Below are 18778 nucleotides of genomic sequence, written 5' to 3'. Positions count from 1 at the left end.
TTAGCATTAAACCTCACTTGGTAAAAGAGTAATGGGGAGAGGTTGGCAGTATAAAACATTGTGAGAAACGGCTCCCTCGGAGTGGAGTAGTTTTCGAGATAGAAGTAATTTTCCACGAATTTGATTTCGAGACCTTGAGGTCTCGAAATCAACCATCTAAACGCACACAAGGGTGTTACTAGGGTGTTTTCTTATTTCATTATTTTGCAACTTTGATGACCGATTGAGCTCAAATTTTCACAGGTTAGTTATTTTATGCATATGTTAAGATACACCAACTGTGAAGGCTAGTCTTTGACAACTACCAATAGTGTCCACTGCCTTTAAGTCTACACGTGGAATTGTATACGATACTACATAATGCCTTGTTTATTTTGAAGGGTGAAATACCACAATGTAACCGATGACTGTCCAGATATCGCTTTTTAAGTTTTTAACAGAACTTCGAACTATCGATTGAAACTTTATAGGGACAAAATCAAATAGGCTGTCACATATGGAAACCAGTTCTTTATACTGATTTGGCTCACCTTGGGTAAATAAAGGAAATCAATAAATAATCGATTGGATTGATTTTCAATCTAAAACTTTAAGGGTCAGAACCGACCCTTTCCTGGGTCAGGGTGACCTGACATAATGCCCAAGAAATGGGCCAAAGAGGAAGCATAATCCGAGCTAAAGTCCCATTTAACAAAAAAACATTTTCGGGATCAACCTGACCTTGTTTTGGTTCAGCCCCCTGGGAACATTGATTCGGTAGTTTTGTTTGTTTTATTATTTGTTTTTAGATGGCAACGTTTTAAAGAAAGACGTTACCTTGGATCGGACGAGTTGGTCTATAGAAAGCGTTTGAAACCGTTTGTTATGAAATGCATATGGTTAGAAAGATGTTTTAAAAGAAGAATATAATGATCCACACAAGTATCACTCAAAATTGCACGGTTTTCCTTTTACGTCGCGAACTAACACGGTCGGACATTTATTTTTATGGGAGTCAAAAATTTTGCTGGGAGTCAAAAATTTTGCTCCCATAAATGGCAGACCGTGTTAGTCGACGAAGTAAAAAGAAAACCACACAATTTCGAGGCATATTTGTGTTGATCATTGTATTCTACTTTTACAACATCTTTCTACCCATAATTATACACTTTATAACAAACGGTTATACGAATTGACCAGTTGTAACTTGTGATTTTTTCTGTTCACAAAATCCCATAGGGAGGCTTGTTGAGTTAGCTTCGGAGCACAGCCGCCTACTTGTCATTTTATACAGAACGCTTTTCAAAGACCAACTCGACCGATTCAAGGCAACGTGTTCCTTTAAACTTTTTATTGATATTCAGTTAGAAATGAAAACGGGCATACGCTGTAAAAACATCAAGGCATTGTCAAGTGTTCCTAGTGTGTATATATAGAGTAACAACAGGTCTGTATGCAACGGTAGCATGTATGATACTTTATCGAACATTGGGATAATAACCATTTCCCAATGCAGTAGTTAAGTAGTGCAAGCATGATTACTGATGAAACTGAACCCGAAACAACACAACTACCAAGGGTTAAGTTTTTACCAAACATCACACTAGTCGCAAGATGTTTTTATAGGCCTACACAATGGTTTATCTACTGGAAACCGATTAATGTTTCTAATTCATCGTTCACATCTCAACATAATTTCCAGTGTGCATAATCAAGTATATTGCATACAGTTGCGTATTATACATTATTATTTAGATCAATAATTAGCTATAATTTACATAAATTAGCATATTACATTTGAATTAATTACAAATGAGGCCACTCTCATTCTGAAAACACCTGTTGGTTCCATACCGAGAAACCCAAGTGTTCCCCTTCATCAAGGGGCCGTAGGTGCCAGTAACACCCTGTGACAATTTCCTGCTTTATATACACAGAAACGGTAATAAGTAGGTTCCGTTCTAGCATAGCACAACAATATTACAATGAATCATGGTATGAAATACTTAAAGGCACTGGACACTTATTGGTAATTAATCAAAATAATTGTTCTTAGCATACAAACTTTGTAACGAGCCACGGGGAGTTGTCGATAGTATATAACATATTGTGAGAAACGGTTCCCTCTGAATTAACATAGTTTTTGAGAAAGAGGTAATTTCTCACTGAATATTATTTAAAGGCTTCAAGCCTGAAGTCACACACGTAACATGTAACAACGGTGGTTTTTCTTTATTATTCTCTTGCAACTTTAATGATCAATTAAATTACAAAACATGTTCAGTGCCTTTAATGCAGTAGTTCGAAAAACAATAATTGTAAGAGGTGAGGTTCGCATCTTGCACTTTCAGAGGTCGAGCTTCTTCAGAAAACTACTTGACAGAAAATACTATAACGGGAGTGCTTTAAAACTTGTACATAATATTATTCTTGTTTATCGTTTCAAATGTCTTGTTGATATTGTGGTCACTACTGAATAACGTAATTATCGTTCAAAAATTTAGGTCCTCGAAAAAAAAAATAGCACTTCTGCCGTTGACGGCGTGCAATACTTTGACGTCATTGGTTGGATGATACTTTATTATTATTATGGGTGCGTTCGATTAGCTTCCCTGGGTCGACCCCGGTGTGTGGTGTTTTTTTCCCAGGACGAACGTGGGTAATTATCTGCACACGTTCGTCCTGGAAAAAGAAAACGCCACACAACGGGGTCGACCCAGGGAAGCTAAACGAACGCACCCATAGATCCATGCTGCAACAAAAGCGGCTGTACACAAACAAAGAGCTGAACTCCAAACTAATGAATTAACGTGACTGGTGACGCAAGGATGGTCGGTTTTTTTTTGCACATTGGAAATCTGTTTAATACTTCAATGAACTTAAGTTTCTTATTTATTGGAAATATTATAAATGAATTTCAGCAAAGATTGTTGCCGTTTTCGTTCAAGTGGGAGATCAATCTTCATTAGCGCACATAGAGCAAGATAACAATACCATTAAAAATAAACCTCACACACAATAATTGTTTAAAAACAAACAATCTTAAAGGTACTGGACACTATTGGTATTTACTCAAAATAATTATTAGCCTAAAACCTTACTTGGTGACGAGTAATTGGGAGAGGTTGATGGTATAAAACATGGTGAGAAACGGCTCCCTTTGAAGTGACGTAGTTTTCGAGAAAGAAGTAATTTTCCACGAGTTTGATTTCGAGACCTCAGGTTTAGAATTTTAGGTCTCGAAATCAAGCATCTGAAAACACACAACTTCGTGTGACAAGGGTGTTTTCACAGGTTTGTTATTTTATGCATATGTTGGGATACACTAAGTGAGAAGACTGGTCTTTGACAAAAAATTACCAATAGTGTCCACTGTCTTTAAGAAATTAAATTTAAAGATAATGTTAGATTTTAACAATATATTTTATATGTTATTATTTCATCAATGTTGTGTGCTATATTAAAATGACTTATATATACAATTGCACTTGAAATATTTGTATCATGTCATTGTTTCAACAAAAGTGGTCTCTTTAGCTGTTGGGCATGTACATGAAAGTGCAGACTGAGAACTTCGCCATAATGGTTAAAGCCATTGGACACTTTCGGTAAACAGTATTGTCCAAAGGCTCATACTTCGTGTATCACGACTGATATAAAATATAACAAACCTGCGAAAATTTAGGCTCAATCGGTCATCGGACTCGAGAGAAAATAACGGGGAAAACCCACCCCTGTTTCCGCACGTTTCGCCGTGTCATGGCATGTGTTTAAAATAAATCCGTCATTATCGACAACGAGAATTGATAATTGTTTTAATATTTTCTCGAAAAGTAAAGCATCTAATGGAATAATATTTCAAGAGAAGTCTTTCATCATTACCTTCTGTAAACCCTGTAAGTAATTTGTAAATCTGTGACCTTTTTTTTTCTATGCCGAAAGTTGATAATGGCTTTAAAGGAACACGTTGCCTTGGATCGGACGAGTTGGTCTATGAAAAGCGTTTGAAACCGTTTGTTATGAAATGTGTATGGTTAGAAAGATGTTTTAAAAGTAGAATATAATGATCCACACAAGTATCACTCAAAATTGCACGGGTTTCATTTTACGTCGCGAACTAACATGGTCGGCCAGTTATGGAGTCAAATTTTTGACTCCCATAAATGGCCGACCGTGTTTGTCGACGAGGTAAAACGTAAACCATGCAATTTCGAGGCATATTTATGTAGATCATTGTGTTCTACTTTTACAACATCTTTCTAACCATACCGATTTTATAACAAACGGTTACAGAACGCTTTTCAAAGACCAACTCGACCGATCCAAGGCAACTTGTTCCTTTAAGCGCGCACATCTTGTTGTAAAAAACATTTACAGCTGTGAGCATTATATACGTACTATTCATCATTATTGGTGAGGCATGTACAATAATGTTGAAGTTTAATAACAAAACATTTATAGCAGGCCAGCCAAAGCGTGAAATTAAACTTTGGACGACATAGTCTGTTAATGGCTGGCACCCATGCTAGATGTATGGACCATGGGCTCATGAAGACGAGTAATTACATACGTTTAGTCATTAATCAACATTAGTTAAAAATACATTTTATGGATAGATCTATTATCAACATGTGGTTAAAGGCAGTGGACACTATTGGTAATTACTCAAAATAATGTTCAGCATAAAACCTTACTTGGTAATGAGTAATGGGGAGAGGTTGATGGTATAAAACATTGTGAGAAACGGCCCCCTCTGAAGTGAAGTAGTTTTCGAGAAAGAAGTATTTTTCCACGAATTTGATTTCGAGACCTCAGATTTAGAATTTTAGGTCTCGAAATCAAGCATCTAAACGCACACAACTTCGTGTGACAAGGGTGTTTTTTCTTTATTATTATCTCGCAACTTCGATGACCGATTGAGCTCAAATTTTCACAGGTTTGTTATTTTATACATATGTTGAGATACACCAAGTGAGAAGGCCGGTCTTCGACAATTACCAATAGTGTCTATTGTCTTTAAATTGTATATAAACTTCGAATGTATTGGTTTTTGACCTTATTTGACCTTTTGACCTCAAAATTACCTTAACATTCAGAATCAAGCTTGGCATTCATCCTAATCATCTTCAGGAGCCCATGATCCATACATCTAGCATGAATGCCAGCCATTATAACAAACTATGCCCTGGATTATTTTCTAGAGCACTTTTAAAAGTTTGGCTGGTCTACTATTAACAGAATCGAAAAGCAGATTAGGGCGGTTGGACAACTAGTGAATTATAATCTTTGCCAGATTGCTTCTTGAGCGACTTAACCCCTCGTTCTATCCGGTCGTATTTCATATAAGCAGCGTTCTCCCATGCATTTTCAACCACGACAGTTTTACCAGACTGTCCCGCCTCCTCCCTTGCTGCCATGAGGCTGCGCATGAGGCGTGAGGACGCCGTGCGCCTCCGGTACCCCATCTCATCGATGGTCTCGTACAGGACCTCGTCCCCATCTAAGTTATCGTCAACCATCGCCTCGTTGAAGAGCTCTTGCACGGGGAGGAGAAAGCGAGACTCGTCCAGTTGCCTGGAGTTCCTCTTAGCGGAACCCTTCCGGTGGAGGTTGCTGCTGTTGAGCGTGCTGGAGGTACCCTCGTCCCCGGAAGAGTGGATGTTTTCCAGGGTAGTGTTAGCCGTGACCGAGGTCCACCGTGCCGACGAATCGTCATCGTCTGCATCGTACAATTTGAAATAGTGCGAGTCGTAGTTGCAGGGAAGTGGAAGACTGTCAAGGCACCGGGAAGAATCCAAGGAAGTCTGCCGGCACAGCTGAAGCCGGCCACCACGCTGCCTCGAGTCGCCGTCGTGATCCGACAAATCCGGGAGCACACAGTCAAGCTCCAGCTGGGTCGGATCCTGGACCAGTAATGTCTGTTTTCTCGCGGCCAACTCTTCAAGGATCCGGGTGTTCCGACTGAGGTTCATGAGTTCCATGTACAGACTGCTCCCCGTTGAGTGCCGATTACTGATAAAACTATTACACAGCGAAGGTGGGTAACTCACAACATCCGGGAGATCTCTATGCAGGACAGCAGAAGTCGTGTGCTCCAGCTCCCTTTGAGCCGGATGATCCGCGGTTACATGTACTTTTGGCGTAATGGCAGCGAAAGTAGGAACCATGGTCAAGTCGGAGATGTCAGAGGACATACGCTCTGCTTCTTCTCGCTCGTCGTTCCGGACTGCAAACATATTGACTGCAAAGTCACCTTTGCCACAAGAGAACAAATAAATAAAATAAATTAATAAATCTCAATATGTGTACTATTCTTTCCAATTTGCTGTCATGACTCATCCACGTTTTCTTTAGTCCACATTTGACACCAATCACTTGCAAACAAAGTTCTTGGTAAACCAAAAATATTCAGTGAAACTGGACCAATCATTAGGGTTTAAATGTAGTTAGTATAATAATCTCTAATTTGTAACGGTCTTAAAGGGAAATTATACCTTTAGTTTGGGGGAACCTATGTTCGTTTGTTTTAATCCAAGAAAACAATGAAGACGTAGGCCTTATCAAACCAGAACATGTGCACAATTAAATTTCATTTCAAAAAGATTCGGCGAAAATCCAGAGCGGTTTAACAGAATTAGCCCCAATAGGAATGTCGTTACTGCAGTAACGCTTCTCAGATTAAAATTTGTGTTGCATAAATATTGATAATAATAATTTCACATATTCGCCTCACTGAAATTTATCCCAAAATCTTGTATACTATCGAAAGCTAATAAAGACTTCGAACCACTAAAAGTTGTTTATGTCATTATAGTAAGAGTGTTTAAAGGCAATGGACACTATTGGTCATTACTCAAAATAATCATTAGCGTAAAACCATTCTTGGTGACGAGTAATGGGGAGAGGTTGATGGTATAAAACATTGTGAGAAACGGCTCCCTCTGAGGTGCCATAGTTTTCGAGAAAGAAGTAATTTTCCACGAATTTGATTTCGAGACCTCAAGTTTAGAACTTGAGGTCTCGAAATCAACTATCTAAACGCACACAACTTCGTGTGACAAGGGTATTTTTTCTAGTTCGATGACCGACTAAGCTTAAATTTTCACAGGTTTGTTATTTTATGCATTTGTTGAGATACACCAACTGTGAAGGCTAGTCTTTGACAATTACCAATAGTGTCCACTGCCTTTAACAGACGTATATATTCCAACTAAAATTAAAAATTGTACAAAGAAGTTAGTTTCAGAATGACAAACGTGTAATACGGTGACTGTTTTTTTTGCTGATCGAACTATGTGTTTTAACTTGTCAATCTTTACTTTCGTGTTTTCTTTATACCACCACTTCCTTGTAGTGGATTCAGTTATTCTTTTCCGTTTGTTCTTTGACAGCTTGTGTTGTTTTAGTTTCATCGTGTTTCACAGCGAAATCGTTTCCTCGTTTTCAACGTTTTAAAGGTACTGCCGTCGATTTCACCAATTTCTTCCTAATCCTAACTTAGGATTAATCTTAGGTCTTGGGACGAGTTCAGTTCCGTATCCAAAGACGCTGTAGGACGCAGTGAACCAATCCTAAGTTAGGACGGGTTGTTTGTCCTAACTCGAGATAAGATTTATCCTCGCGTTTCGTGAAATCGGCTGCTGGTCACCTTTGGTGAATAATTAAAAGGTACAATGCAAACGGGGACAAAACAAGGAATGGTACACAAATAGGGCTTGTTTATATGACTCCTTATGGCTGTGAATCACATAGTTGAGTGCACTGCACAGAAACCAATTCCCTATTTCGCGAGCTGCACATACCTTTAAAGGCACTGGATACCTTTGGTAATTGTCAAAGACCAGTATTTTCACTTGGTGTACCCCCAGCATATTATGTGAACATTCGGACTCAATATTGGTCATCTATGTGGCAAGAGAATAAAATGACAGAAAAACACTATTGTTGCACAAATTTGTACGCTTTCGGATGCCTAAAATGGGTATTAGGCATAAAGTCTTTTAATATTTGAGAGAGAATAATTATAATCTTTCTCAAAAACTACGTTCATTTAGAGGGAGCAGATTCTCACAATGTTGTATGCTAACAGTCCTACATTGCAACAAGCCGAACGAAGTGACACAGACTAATTCTTAGCTAAAGTCCGAATAAATCTAAACCAATGTTGTATAATATTCATGAAGTGTTTACCCGTAACAGAATCATTTGTATTCCTGAAGGTCACTGTGTTAAATGCGCCCGGTCCCGTCGGTGGTGGCGCCATTCGCTGATGAAGATGTCCCATTTCCACGTGTTTCATCCTGTGAAGAAATTGAACAAAAAAAGCAAATCAGAGATTTCATTATGTGGTTCACATCAGTCATTTTGCTATGACAAACACGTATTGGCTCAGTGCCATGACGTTGATAGTCGGGTGCCCTAACGGATTACTCATGGGATTGTTTGGTGTGTTTGAGTTGAAAAGTGGTACATTACCACAAAATACAATTATGATTCTCTTCGAAAGTTTATCCTCCCACCTACACTGGATCTGAACAAACTGTTGGCAAAGGGCCGACTTCTTACAACACCTTATGTCCCATATAAATACATTGAAAAATCACAACCACGATTGCGCAATCATCAACACCCGATCGGTGTATTAAATGAACAAGTTGATGTGCAACACGCAGGGCGCTGCGTTCTGTGGAGGAAGGGCGTGGTTGAGTAATTCGGTCTGTAATAAAAAATAAAATAAAAAAAAGGCAAGACGGCTAGCCCACTTTTGAAATGAAACTTACTCTAAAGTTACGAAGAGGCAAACTGGCAAAACGGTTACTAGCCTACTTCTTACATGATACATAACAATAAATTTATGAAGAGGGATCTCTACGGGGCTTTATTTAATGGTTGGCACAGGGGGACGGACGCGTGACGCATCGGCCCGGGGGGGGGGGGGGGGGCTCGAGGGGGGGGGGAATGTCATCCCAGCCACAACCCCTTGTTTAGTCACCCTCTGCTTCGTTTCCTGCCAGTAAAATTTCAGAAATCTCAAAGTGTGGTTTCCCGATGTCGGTTTTTGTTGCAGAATTGGGTTTGATGCATTGAAGAACATGATTATTTCATTCTGAGACTCCAAAGGGTTGCTTGTGGCATTTTATGTACAGTTCTTTGGGTTTGGATTGTTAAAAAAAGGTTGAGGAATTAAGGCAATGGACACGTTTGACATTTTGTCAAAAAATACAAAAAGACCAGTACTCTCACTTGGTGTTCCCCTAAATAAGCATAAAACAACAAATCGTTGTAATTTTTTACTCAAAATTGGTCATCAAAGTTGCCAGAGAATAATGCAAGGAAAACCGCTTTTGTTGCAAAAGTTTGTGTGCTTTCCATATGACTAAAAGAACTAATTTTAATATTTGAATGAAAAATTACCTCTTTCTCAAAAAAAAATAGGCCTACGTTACTTCAGAGGGAGCCGTTTCTAAAAAAAAAAAAAAAAAAAAAAAAAAAAAAAAACGTTTTCTTTATTTTAAAGCTAGCCCTTGTGCCTTTTCACATGGATTTATGTTGCACACACGGCAATGTGTTTTGCATTAAGGTTGTTCTATAATGTAGGTCGCTACATTTCATATCCGTCTGATAAGTTGATATCATATATGCACCAGCACCTCATTGGTCGCAAAGCGTCATCAATATGGAAGACACGGCAGGAAGGGGGTCAAATGAAAACGTGTTTCAGAGTCGGGAATGTCCTTCAAAGTATGGAACCACCTGGATCTATCAATTAAGTATTGCGGGGGGTGGGGGGGGGGTTACTAATGTAGGTCTGCAGTCTGATCCAAAGAATACCGCTCAACCTAGATTTTGAAGAAGATAGATGCTTTTGGGGGGTTACTGTCTAAATAATTATAAATGTTGCTTTTTGAATTTATTAAAGGATGGACCTCCCTATACGGTCACCAACAATAGGGATACTACCTTCAATGGTGTTTTTAAGAGCCGTTTCAGACCGACTCGCCACTCCTTTATCCCAATTCATAACTTCCCTTTTCGGGGATAACTGTATTAAGGAAAGGTACTAGGACCTTTCTTGTCTGTACATTTTGTTCAATAAATTGCGTCCTCCCATGGAACTTTGCCAAGGGTCAAATCGCCGCGATACACACCAAACGGTTGTGCGAAATAGATTTTTCATTGAGTAGGCAACCTTTTTATATTGGACTGGTCAATTTGTGTGCATATAAGCTTGCGCGTCGCTTATTGCTAGTCTATGGAGTGTATATACCTCAACCACATTCCCAGGGGTGATCGATCTCGTCACGCCATCTTTTTTACTATAGCGTGCCTCGCTCTCTCGTAACCTCATGGGGCGTTTTGGCGGTCGTAACCAATAAATGTTTCGGTCAATGGCCAGGGATCAACCCATGGCAAGATCAACCGAAACGGTATAATGGTTACGACCGCCAAAACGCACCCCTGGAACTTGTTCATATCTACGTGCCCCGTTCAAGTATCATGGTAACCGCAAAAAGACTCTAAGCTTCAAGTCAAAGGACAACTGGTCCCCTCTCACTCTTCTTCGATCTAGTGACTTTTATCAAACTGTATTTTGAACGTTGCTAAGAAAAAAAGGGAGATGGCTGGTTCGTGACGTCAAATTTATTCAACGTAACTGGAAAATTGTAGTCACCCTTTGGGGGTAAAAGTGCACTCTGGATGGTCATAAATCAGGACACGTCATATTCAGCTGACTTCACGGACTGTACCATACATCAACCCAGATCGATTACTTATTATTAGTCATCTGCACCGTGTCTCCCCCCTCCCCCACATAAACACACCCCTTCGGCCCTTCGATGGTAAAACAGCATAACAAAGAAATTGACATTTTGAGAAAATCAAGTAAGGAGATGCTGTTTTGCCATAACGTTGTTCAAGATTGTATTTATTAGATTGTCAATGAGCCTTTTGAGATATGGCGGGCACTATGGAGAGCACACAGTGTATACGGGAACAAGATTACCTAAATCCAATAGTGCCACTGTGTCCACCAAACGGCGTGAACGTCTCAGGCCTCTTTCAACCGTTCAAATCAATAAATAAACGTTGCTAAAATTCGGAGGAAATGGATTTTTCTTGTTCTAAGGCAGTGTTCCTAATTTGCGTTTGTGTCTTACCCAAGCAGTTGAGCGTGGTGTGTTCCTCCAGCGGAGTTCCGGGCAAAGTACAGAGCTGCAATCATCATAGTGATGAAGAGTAAAGACAGCACACCCATGGCTATGAACGGGAAGATTCCGGAATCTAGAAACAACTCGGACTTCTTCTCGTTCGGATCTGTTCCAAAAACCGGAGCAACACAAAAGAAACCATAGTGGGCTGGCGATTTATGAAGTCTTTATAAATTATTGCATTCTTGAAGTTGCAGTGTTCGGTTTGCGATAGCACCATCTGTGAATATCTACTTTGCTATTATGTATGTTTTGTTGCAAATGAAATACGATGTTACGACTTTCTAGCGGTTTTAATACCAATTAATTACCAACTTTTCATCTGTTTCGAGCAGAGAATGTGATGATTAAAAAGAGAGGGTTATTTTGCCGAACATCAGCGACAACGACAATAATAAAGACAAGCAATTAACGACACAAACGAGAAATCGACAACAGCATCAAGACCAAACAGTGCCCCAATGGCGTCAATGAATACATCTTTGGCTGATAGGTCTTTCGCATTAGCAGTAGCAGCATCAGCAGAGAGGGAAAAAAAGTAGTTTTTTTTATAAAGTAAAAACTACCAAGTAACTTGGAACATTCTCGGCATTATATTTCCAATCTACAGCTCCCGCAATATTCTTTTAAAAAATCAAAACACCTTCCGCTGAATTTATGGCGAACATCCAGGTGATGGGATTGTGAGTTGTGGAAGGGTTCGGGTGGCACTGTTGTATTGGAGATAGGGTTCATGCTAGCCTCATTAATTTTCTCTTCCCGTGTGAGGGAACCAAGGCTAGGGTATATGCTTGGTGTTCTTATTCGGATAATGATATATCTATAAATGTCTTACATAGTTTATTCAAGGGAAACTCCTCCTCCCTATCTACGACTTTACTTTCCATTGTCGTTGCCGGTATCTCATCCACCACACCAACATAGTCCCTCTCCGGGTAAGGTTTACGTGGAGCCAACGAATCCAACGTATCATCAACCTCCTCAGCCGGTGGTAGGGCACCTGAGGGACCGCGGACCTCGTCCGAGTTGACTCCCGTATGGCCCCCGGCGTGGAACTCCTTCTTCGGTGGGAGAGGACGGGTGATGGATAGCGTCTCGTGAGGAGCGATGGGTGGTTCCGTCGCGTTTGAGCCCTGGCTGTTCGGGTTGCCTTGTTCCCTCGTTATAACGAGGTCTTGGCCGATGGTTGACGGCACGTTCTCTCCTGCAAACGAGGTATTTGGAAGAAGAGGAGAGCAATATGATATACAGAAAGGTTTGCGGTAACACACTGTAAGAGAGAAACGCAGGTTTTTCACAAGGATTGTGTGTATCATTGTGTTATAGAGCAGACTATGAGACATGCATTCCCCGCCTCTTTTATTTTTAGCGACTCTCATTTGTACCTAGGGCAACCTGTCTGGCTGCAGATATAGCTTTATACACCTCCTTAATCAGTGGGTACGTTCGTTTAGCTTCCCCGGGTCGACCCCGACGTGTGGCGCTTTTTTTATCCAGTACGAACGTGTGCAGATAATTACCCACGTTCGTCCTAGAAAAAAAAAACCGCCACACACCGGGGTCGACCCAGGGAAGCTAAACGAACGCACCCTTTGACTATCAGTTCGTAGTTAGTGATCCATACATCAACTTTGGCTTTCGCCCTTTTCAAAACGACGGGTTCGGCTTTGGATCCGGCTCTGGCTAGTTTTGCCCTGCCGTTTGACTTGACAATATTGCGCGTGCTTTGCGTATACGCACTTGGGGCATCATGCAAAAGAACGGAGCCTGGAGCCGAAGCCTATCATTCTACTTTGGAGGGATTTGTACTTAAAATGGGATTCCCGTCGGTCTGCAGTCTGTCATCGTTCTTCAGCTATATTGGGCTTGTGGCTTTCTTTATTTGCACAACTGGCTAGTAGAATTTGCCACAACTATTGACAATGGCCAGCTTGGTCACCATCGTGTACACAAATTAATAGTGTCATGATTTGCCTTTTTGTTTATACTGTATAATTACTTCGCGATGTTATTGCATTTTTTTAAATGACCATTAAAGGTAAAAGGTATCAGATAGCCACATTTTAACGTCCCTCGAAGTTGGAAATCACCCAGAGTTTGGTGCTTATAAACCTACCTTTATTGCATGGTTTATCGAGCATCACTTTTGTGTTGTTGGATACAGCTCCATTTCCAATGGCCTTTGTTCTGGAATAAAACGTTTAACAAATTAATGTTAACCACCATTTGAAACAGACAAATATAATTAGTTGTCGCGAACTGCTTACCCACAGTTAACATTACGTGTAATTTGAAATTCAAACACAAGTTAATGGCCTGACGCTTCGCGCCTTTTCTCTGAGGCTAAATGACAGTTCAACAAAATAAACAAAAACACCCAACCAACATCACATTGTTTTACTTTGTGGATGGCTTTTGATGAGTGAATCCATTTTTTAGCGTAGTTTACTTTTACCAACGAGTTGTACAATGTTTTGGGTTCTGTTTTTGATTAGATGGCTCTATAGACGAAGCCCTGGTGATGCTTGGACCTCTCGATCAGTCCCTGTCTCACAGGGCTTCACTAGGACGTTTCTCGGGAGTGTACCATTGGATACACGCCAACATGAATGTCTGCCACTGATGGCGGCATACCATAGCTGATCATTTGGCAGCCTATAGTTGAGTAAAAAAGTCCGACGAAATAAAACCCATCCAGTTGTTTTGTTTCTATGGCATCACATTTCTGGAACGCATCCATGTCTCCACCCCTCTATTATTATTATTTCAAATCGTAAAACAATCTATCTTTGGATTCCTCCTCCTTCTCCCCCTACACTCCGCCGTATAGAGTCCACTCATCGAAACTGCAGCAGGTTGAGTTTGCCGTTTAGGCACTCATGAGAAATGACGTTTCAGCGTAAATTCCAATTAACGTATTGTGTATCTTTAGGTGTGTGAAATTAAGCAAAATTATTATGTGCCTGACCTCATCACATATTTTGTTCAGATTAAGCCATGGGTCTGAGCAATCAACCCTTACCGTCACTCCCGTGTGCAGAGAAGAAACAATAAACGTGTCGATGTGTGTTTATTTAAGTTCAAAACTAACATGTATAAAACGTACTAAAACGTTTGCGCCGTGTAGTTTGCCTTTCAGATTCATACACTGGTCTAATCAATCGATCCCTTAAGTTGTACTCCTGTGTGCAGAGAAAAAAAAATGGACCATAATGTTTGACGGCTTCGCTTAAAAGTTCGACCCCAATTCAAACGGCCTAGTTTGCAGCTTTGCTCAAGCCACGCATGCCGACACAAAGTACCAGATTATTACACTAGTGATTCAAAGGAACTCGGGAGCTGCTAGTCACCACTCCAGCTGTTTATGAAGGTCTTTGGCAATAATCCAAAAGGCCTCTCCTTCAAGCTTTAAGGGACGCCTTTCGACTACAACTCGTTTAGTTTTAAGAACCCCTTAATAATAACGTCAAGAATCAGAGTAATTGACCAAAATGGCCACCTGTCTTTTTGCAGTTTATAAGGGATGAGAATGTCTTTACCCGTTTGTTGAGAGTTTGTGACGAAGTACTACAGCATTATTGAACTAATTCGCACACCCAGTTCCACAGTGCATCCTGTAGACCATTTTACTAGCTGACTATTGACTGTAGCAACCCCCCGACCCAACGAATGTTGTCATCACGTTGAGGGTCAATGCGTAAAGGGTTCCCATCAGGGATCGACCAATATTCATGCGCCAATCTGATTACCGTTAGTTTGTAAACCCACAACTCTTTTTTAATTATAACGTTTTTGGAGGTTATGAAACTAATAGATGTGCAATTATAATAATCTATCATAACCTGGGGTTCTGGGTTTTCACCTTTTGAGGAGATTTCATAAATGTGGGCTTTAAAGTGTGTCCTTTTTAGCTTGGGAGTTGGAGGAGTACCCCATAAAGAAATGGGCGGCAAGTCAGTTTTCGATCTGCCAAAAACTGAAAAGAACACTGCAATTTAGTGGTCAGATTTTATTTTATTTATTTTTTTTTTTTCAGTTTTCAAGAGGCTCAGAGACTATACAAATGTTTTCTGAGAATGTTTGAATATTTAGCATGTAGCATTGTTTGCTATAATTATGGGAGTCTGTGGTGCAACCATCAGGGATTGTGTGGACTGTACGATTTCAAAAGCACCACGTGCGTCCACACACTCTCGTGCCTGACTCCTTCAAAATGGCGGTCTTGATAGCATACTGAACTCATGCGTTGGCTTACAAATTATCCAGTTCTGAAAATGTTAGTTTGTAGAGTTGATGAAAGATGTTTACAGTTTTTTTCAAATGGTCCACCATATTATAAGTTATTTAAAATTACTATAATAGACTAAACGAAACATGAGTGTTTCGCCGATTCATTTTACTTGCCTTTCGTGACACAGTTTCAGTGGCTCTCTTAAAGCAGACTAATTTAATAACAATGTTTTTTATGGAAACTTCTATTTACCGTTCGGTTTCTAATTATAAATGTATAGATGTATAAAATAAAACTAACTTTTGAGCGTTTCATTTCAAAAGTTGGTCGTTTTTTTAAATAGATAATCGCCGAAAATCCGGAGCGATTAGTTCACACACTGACAGTACTGACATATTCAAATTCTGTAGCATATAAACTGATGCTCTGTTAAATACTTCGAAGTGAAATAATTCTAAAAAAGATTGAAACTGTATCGAACGCTGCTGTAGGGTTCTAACCAAAAGTTGTTACTGTCATTTTTGGGGGGTAAGAGTGATAACCAAACCAATACCTTGCTCTTTAAGAATCAGAAAAAAATGGTGAATCAATTGGAAAAACAGTGCCTGCCAGAGATTGTTAGCAAACCTATGAGAGTACACCGTCAACACCATTCACTGGTGAATAAGGTCCCTGCACGACTCCGTGAAGGGGAACTTGAGTCACGCTCAAAGCCGTCAAATCACACCGGTGACATGGGGCAGATATTAGTTTCCCCCCTTCCCAAGTTCCAGAGTCGTAAATGGTTCAAAGACAGCGACAACAAGACGGTGTTTCTTAACTTCAAAGAATATGGGTGTACTTTTTTACAGGGCAATATACTCATGTAACCAGAAATAATGTTGATGTTATGGTACACGCATAAAAGTAACATCAAAACTCTCCGTATAATTTTGCTAGAATAAGATTAGCGCTTGACCTACGCCCCACGGGCGGCCGTCATATAAAAGCTCTCTTTAGAAACAAGAGGCATGCGGAGCAAACAACAAGATGGCGTCAATGAAGGTTACAATTGCCGTCACTCCCCTCTAAGAATGACTCTGACTTTCAATTCAAGAGGAAATGAGAGTGAAATGAACAGGCTCAGCACAACTCCAAAGCCATTGTAAATACCGAACAATAATATACCCATCAGGCTTGTAATAATATTATAAGCCTTCAATTTTGTGATTTTGACTTCCGAGGCTTGTACGTCATTTTTACCCGATTCTAGGTAATTGTTTTACACATATTTCGATTCCTACTGACCCAGCAATGGGGTCAGGACCTACGTGATCCGGATCCGACCCGTGAGTTTTTAAGAGTTCATATTAACCGAATTCTATCCTAATAATACTGTTATCATTGTTACCAATCATAATGGAGAACATTGACATTTTCGTCAATTCTTATCGACAGAGCTTTAATAATGCGCACATCCGCTGTGCAGTGGAAGTCGCTGAGAATGTACACTCTACGACTATTCGATGTGTTTTTTAATAAGTCTGAAAAATCAGTCTGGGGGAATTCATAACGAAACGTTTCCGCTATTGGTTTGATTTTTGTTCTTTTTTCGATCATCATTTTTCCCGCTTAGCGAGGATGAAGATTATTAATACAACGACGTGTGCCCATGCTGAATTACAGTGACTAATGGTAAACGACGACGATTTTGAAAATGGTCGCTAGATATTCAAATGACAACGGACATTATTTCGACGACTAATTCCTGGACCCAAACCTCTGCATAATCAAGATTTCCTGTTGGATTATAATCCAATACAGTAGCAGCAAAAACTACAACAACAGCATCAACATTAATATTAGGGCACATATACTTTTCAACGAAATGAGTTGGGAATTGCGTTAAATTATATTGCATTATAGGTAATGCACGAAAGAGCGCCCATGGCGTCAAATTCGCACTTGGTAGCCATCTTGAATTACTACAACGCAGACGAGAACAAGACCTTTCCATTGTTTACAAACACCGGCCACCATTTTGTAGGGGCTGTCTTAAGTATTGAACACAAAATAGATAACTGATTTGGCACTAATCATCCCTGTTTAATAAAACTTTTCAACCTTTTGTTTGTGTTTAAAGTGATCTTTGTGTTAGGTAACCCATTTGATTTAACAGCAGTGGTACGTAAATTGATCAAGATTGTACATTGATTAAAACAATAGCATAAACAACATTGAAATACAAATATCAAGATGAGCTTGGATTGCAAAAATAGCAGGGCCCAATTTCATAGAGCTGCTTAGCACAAAAATTTGCTTAGCATGAAATTTCTTCCTTGATAAAAACATCATTACCAACCAAATTTCCATTTTTGTTGCATATTGCTTGTTACAGGTATTTAGCTGTTGTTTGCTTATACTGAAAACCACATGGAAATTTGGTTGGTAATCCTGTTTTTATCACGGCACAAATTTCATGCTAAGCAAATTTTTGTGCTTAGCAACTCTATGGAATTGGACCCTGGTGTCAAATAATTAAGCCGCTTACTACAGACATTTGACAGGCAACTTCTCCCCGTAAATTAAAAATATTTAACCCTTAATGTGGTATCCAGGAAGAACTTTATTGTCTGCAGTATATAGATTGTACTTGGCACGTTATCTGCAGTACTGCCCATGATGGTGGTACACGGTGGAACGTCGTTATATAGTGTTAATATGTCCGCTATTGCGTTGTTTCGTTATTGCGTGGGAGGATTTGGTTCTTATAACGGCAAGTTGTGGTAGGCCTACTGTTATACTAGGTTGTATGCTTGAGTACGCTTTTTGTTTAACCTTGGACAGTGCCAGAGTGATCTGTTATGAGCACAATATGAAAAAATCGCAGAACACACATTCTCCAGTTGATGTGCATCATGTGCCAATGGGTTTTTCACAAACAGAAGCAGAAATTCAAAACACACTGCCCCAATGATTTATTTTCCCCGTGATTTCCTAAAGCCTGTATTCACCTGCAAGGTCTAGTCACCTTCCTAGTCACAACTTGTCTCTGTAACTCTCCAAACACGGCCATTTCCATCCACAACACGATCACCAACATCCACATCAGTCTCCTAAATTCCATTTTGTGACCGTCTCGATACAGTTAAAGTCCGTAAAGTTCTCACGAAAACCACGATTTCAAATGGTCCAAAGTTTGTTAGTAGTAGACTTACAGTAGGCGAGCCCCGCCATGTTGAATGTTCATAGCCTCTCGACTGTGTGACGAAGTTAGAATTCTCTCAGTTTGTGCCTCGGCTGTCTTCGTAATACGTGGGCATGACTGTACTCTCTTGTAAACGGGAGTTTGGTCTGGTTGAAAGTTCAGATGACTCAT

General features: G+C 39.9%; 1 protein-coding gene across 1 annotated transcript; it reads right to left on the bottom strand.

The window, feature by feature from the left end:
* Window positions 1–5023: 5023 nt before the first annotated feature.
* LOC117288039 lies at window positions 5024–18778 on the bottom strand. Its single transcript, XM_033768722.1, has 6 exons — window positions 18618–18778; window positions 13306–13376; window positions 12025–12393; window positions 11139–11295; window positions 8170–8279; window positions 5024–6232 (listed from the first exon to the last, which is right to left on the bottom strand). The coding sequence occupies exons 1-6, from the start codon at window positions 18776–18778 to the stop codon at window positions 5232–5234; spliced, it is 1869 nt and encodes a 622-aa protein (XP_033624613.1). The 3' UTR covers window positions 5024–5231.

The sequence above is a fragment of the Asterias rubens genome, chromosome 3 (genome assembly GCF_902459465.1).
Source record: "Asterias rubens chromosome 3, eAstRub1.3, whole genome shotgun sequence".
Lineage (NCBI taxonomy): Eukaryota > Metazoa > Echinodermata > Asteroidea > Forcipulatida > Asteriidae > Asterias > Asterias rubens.
The sequence above is the reverse complement of the archived record's forward strand: the minus strand, read 5'-3'. Positions and strand labels throughout refer to the sequence as shown.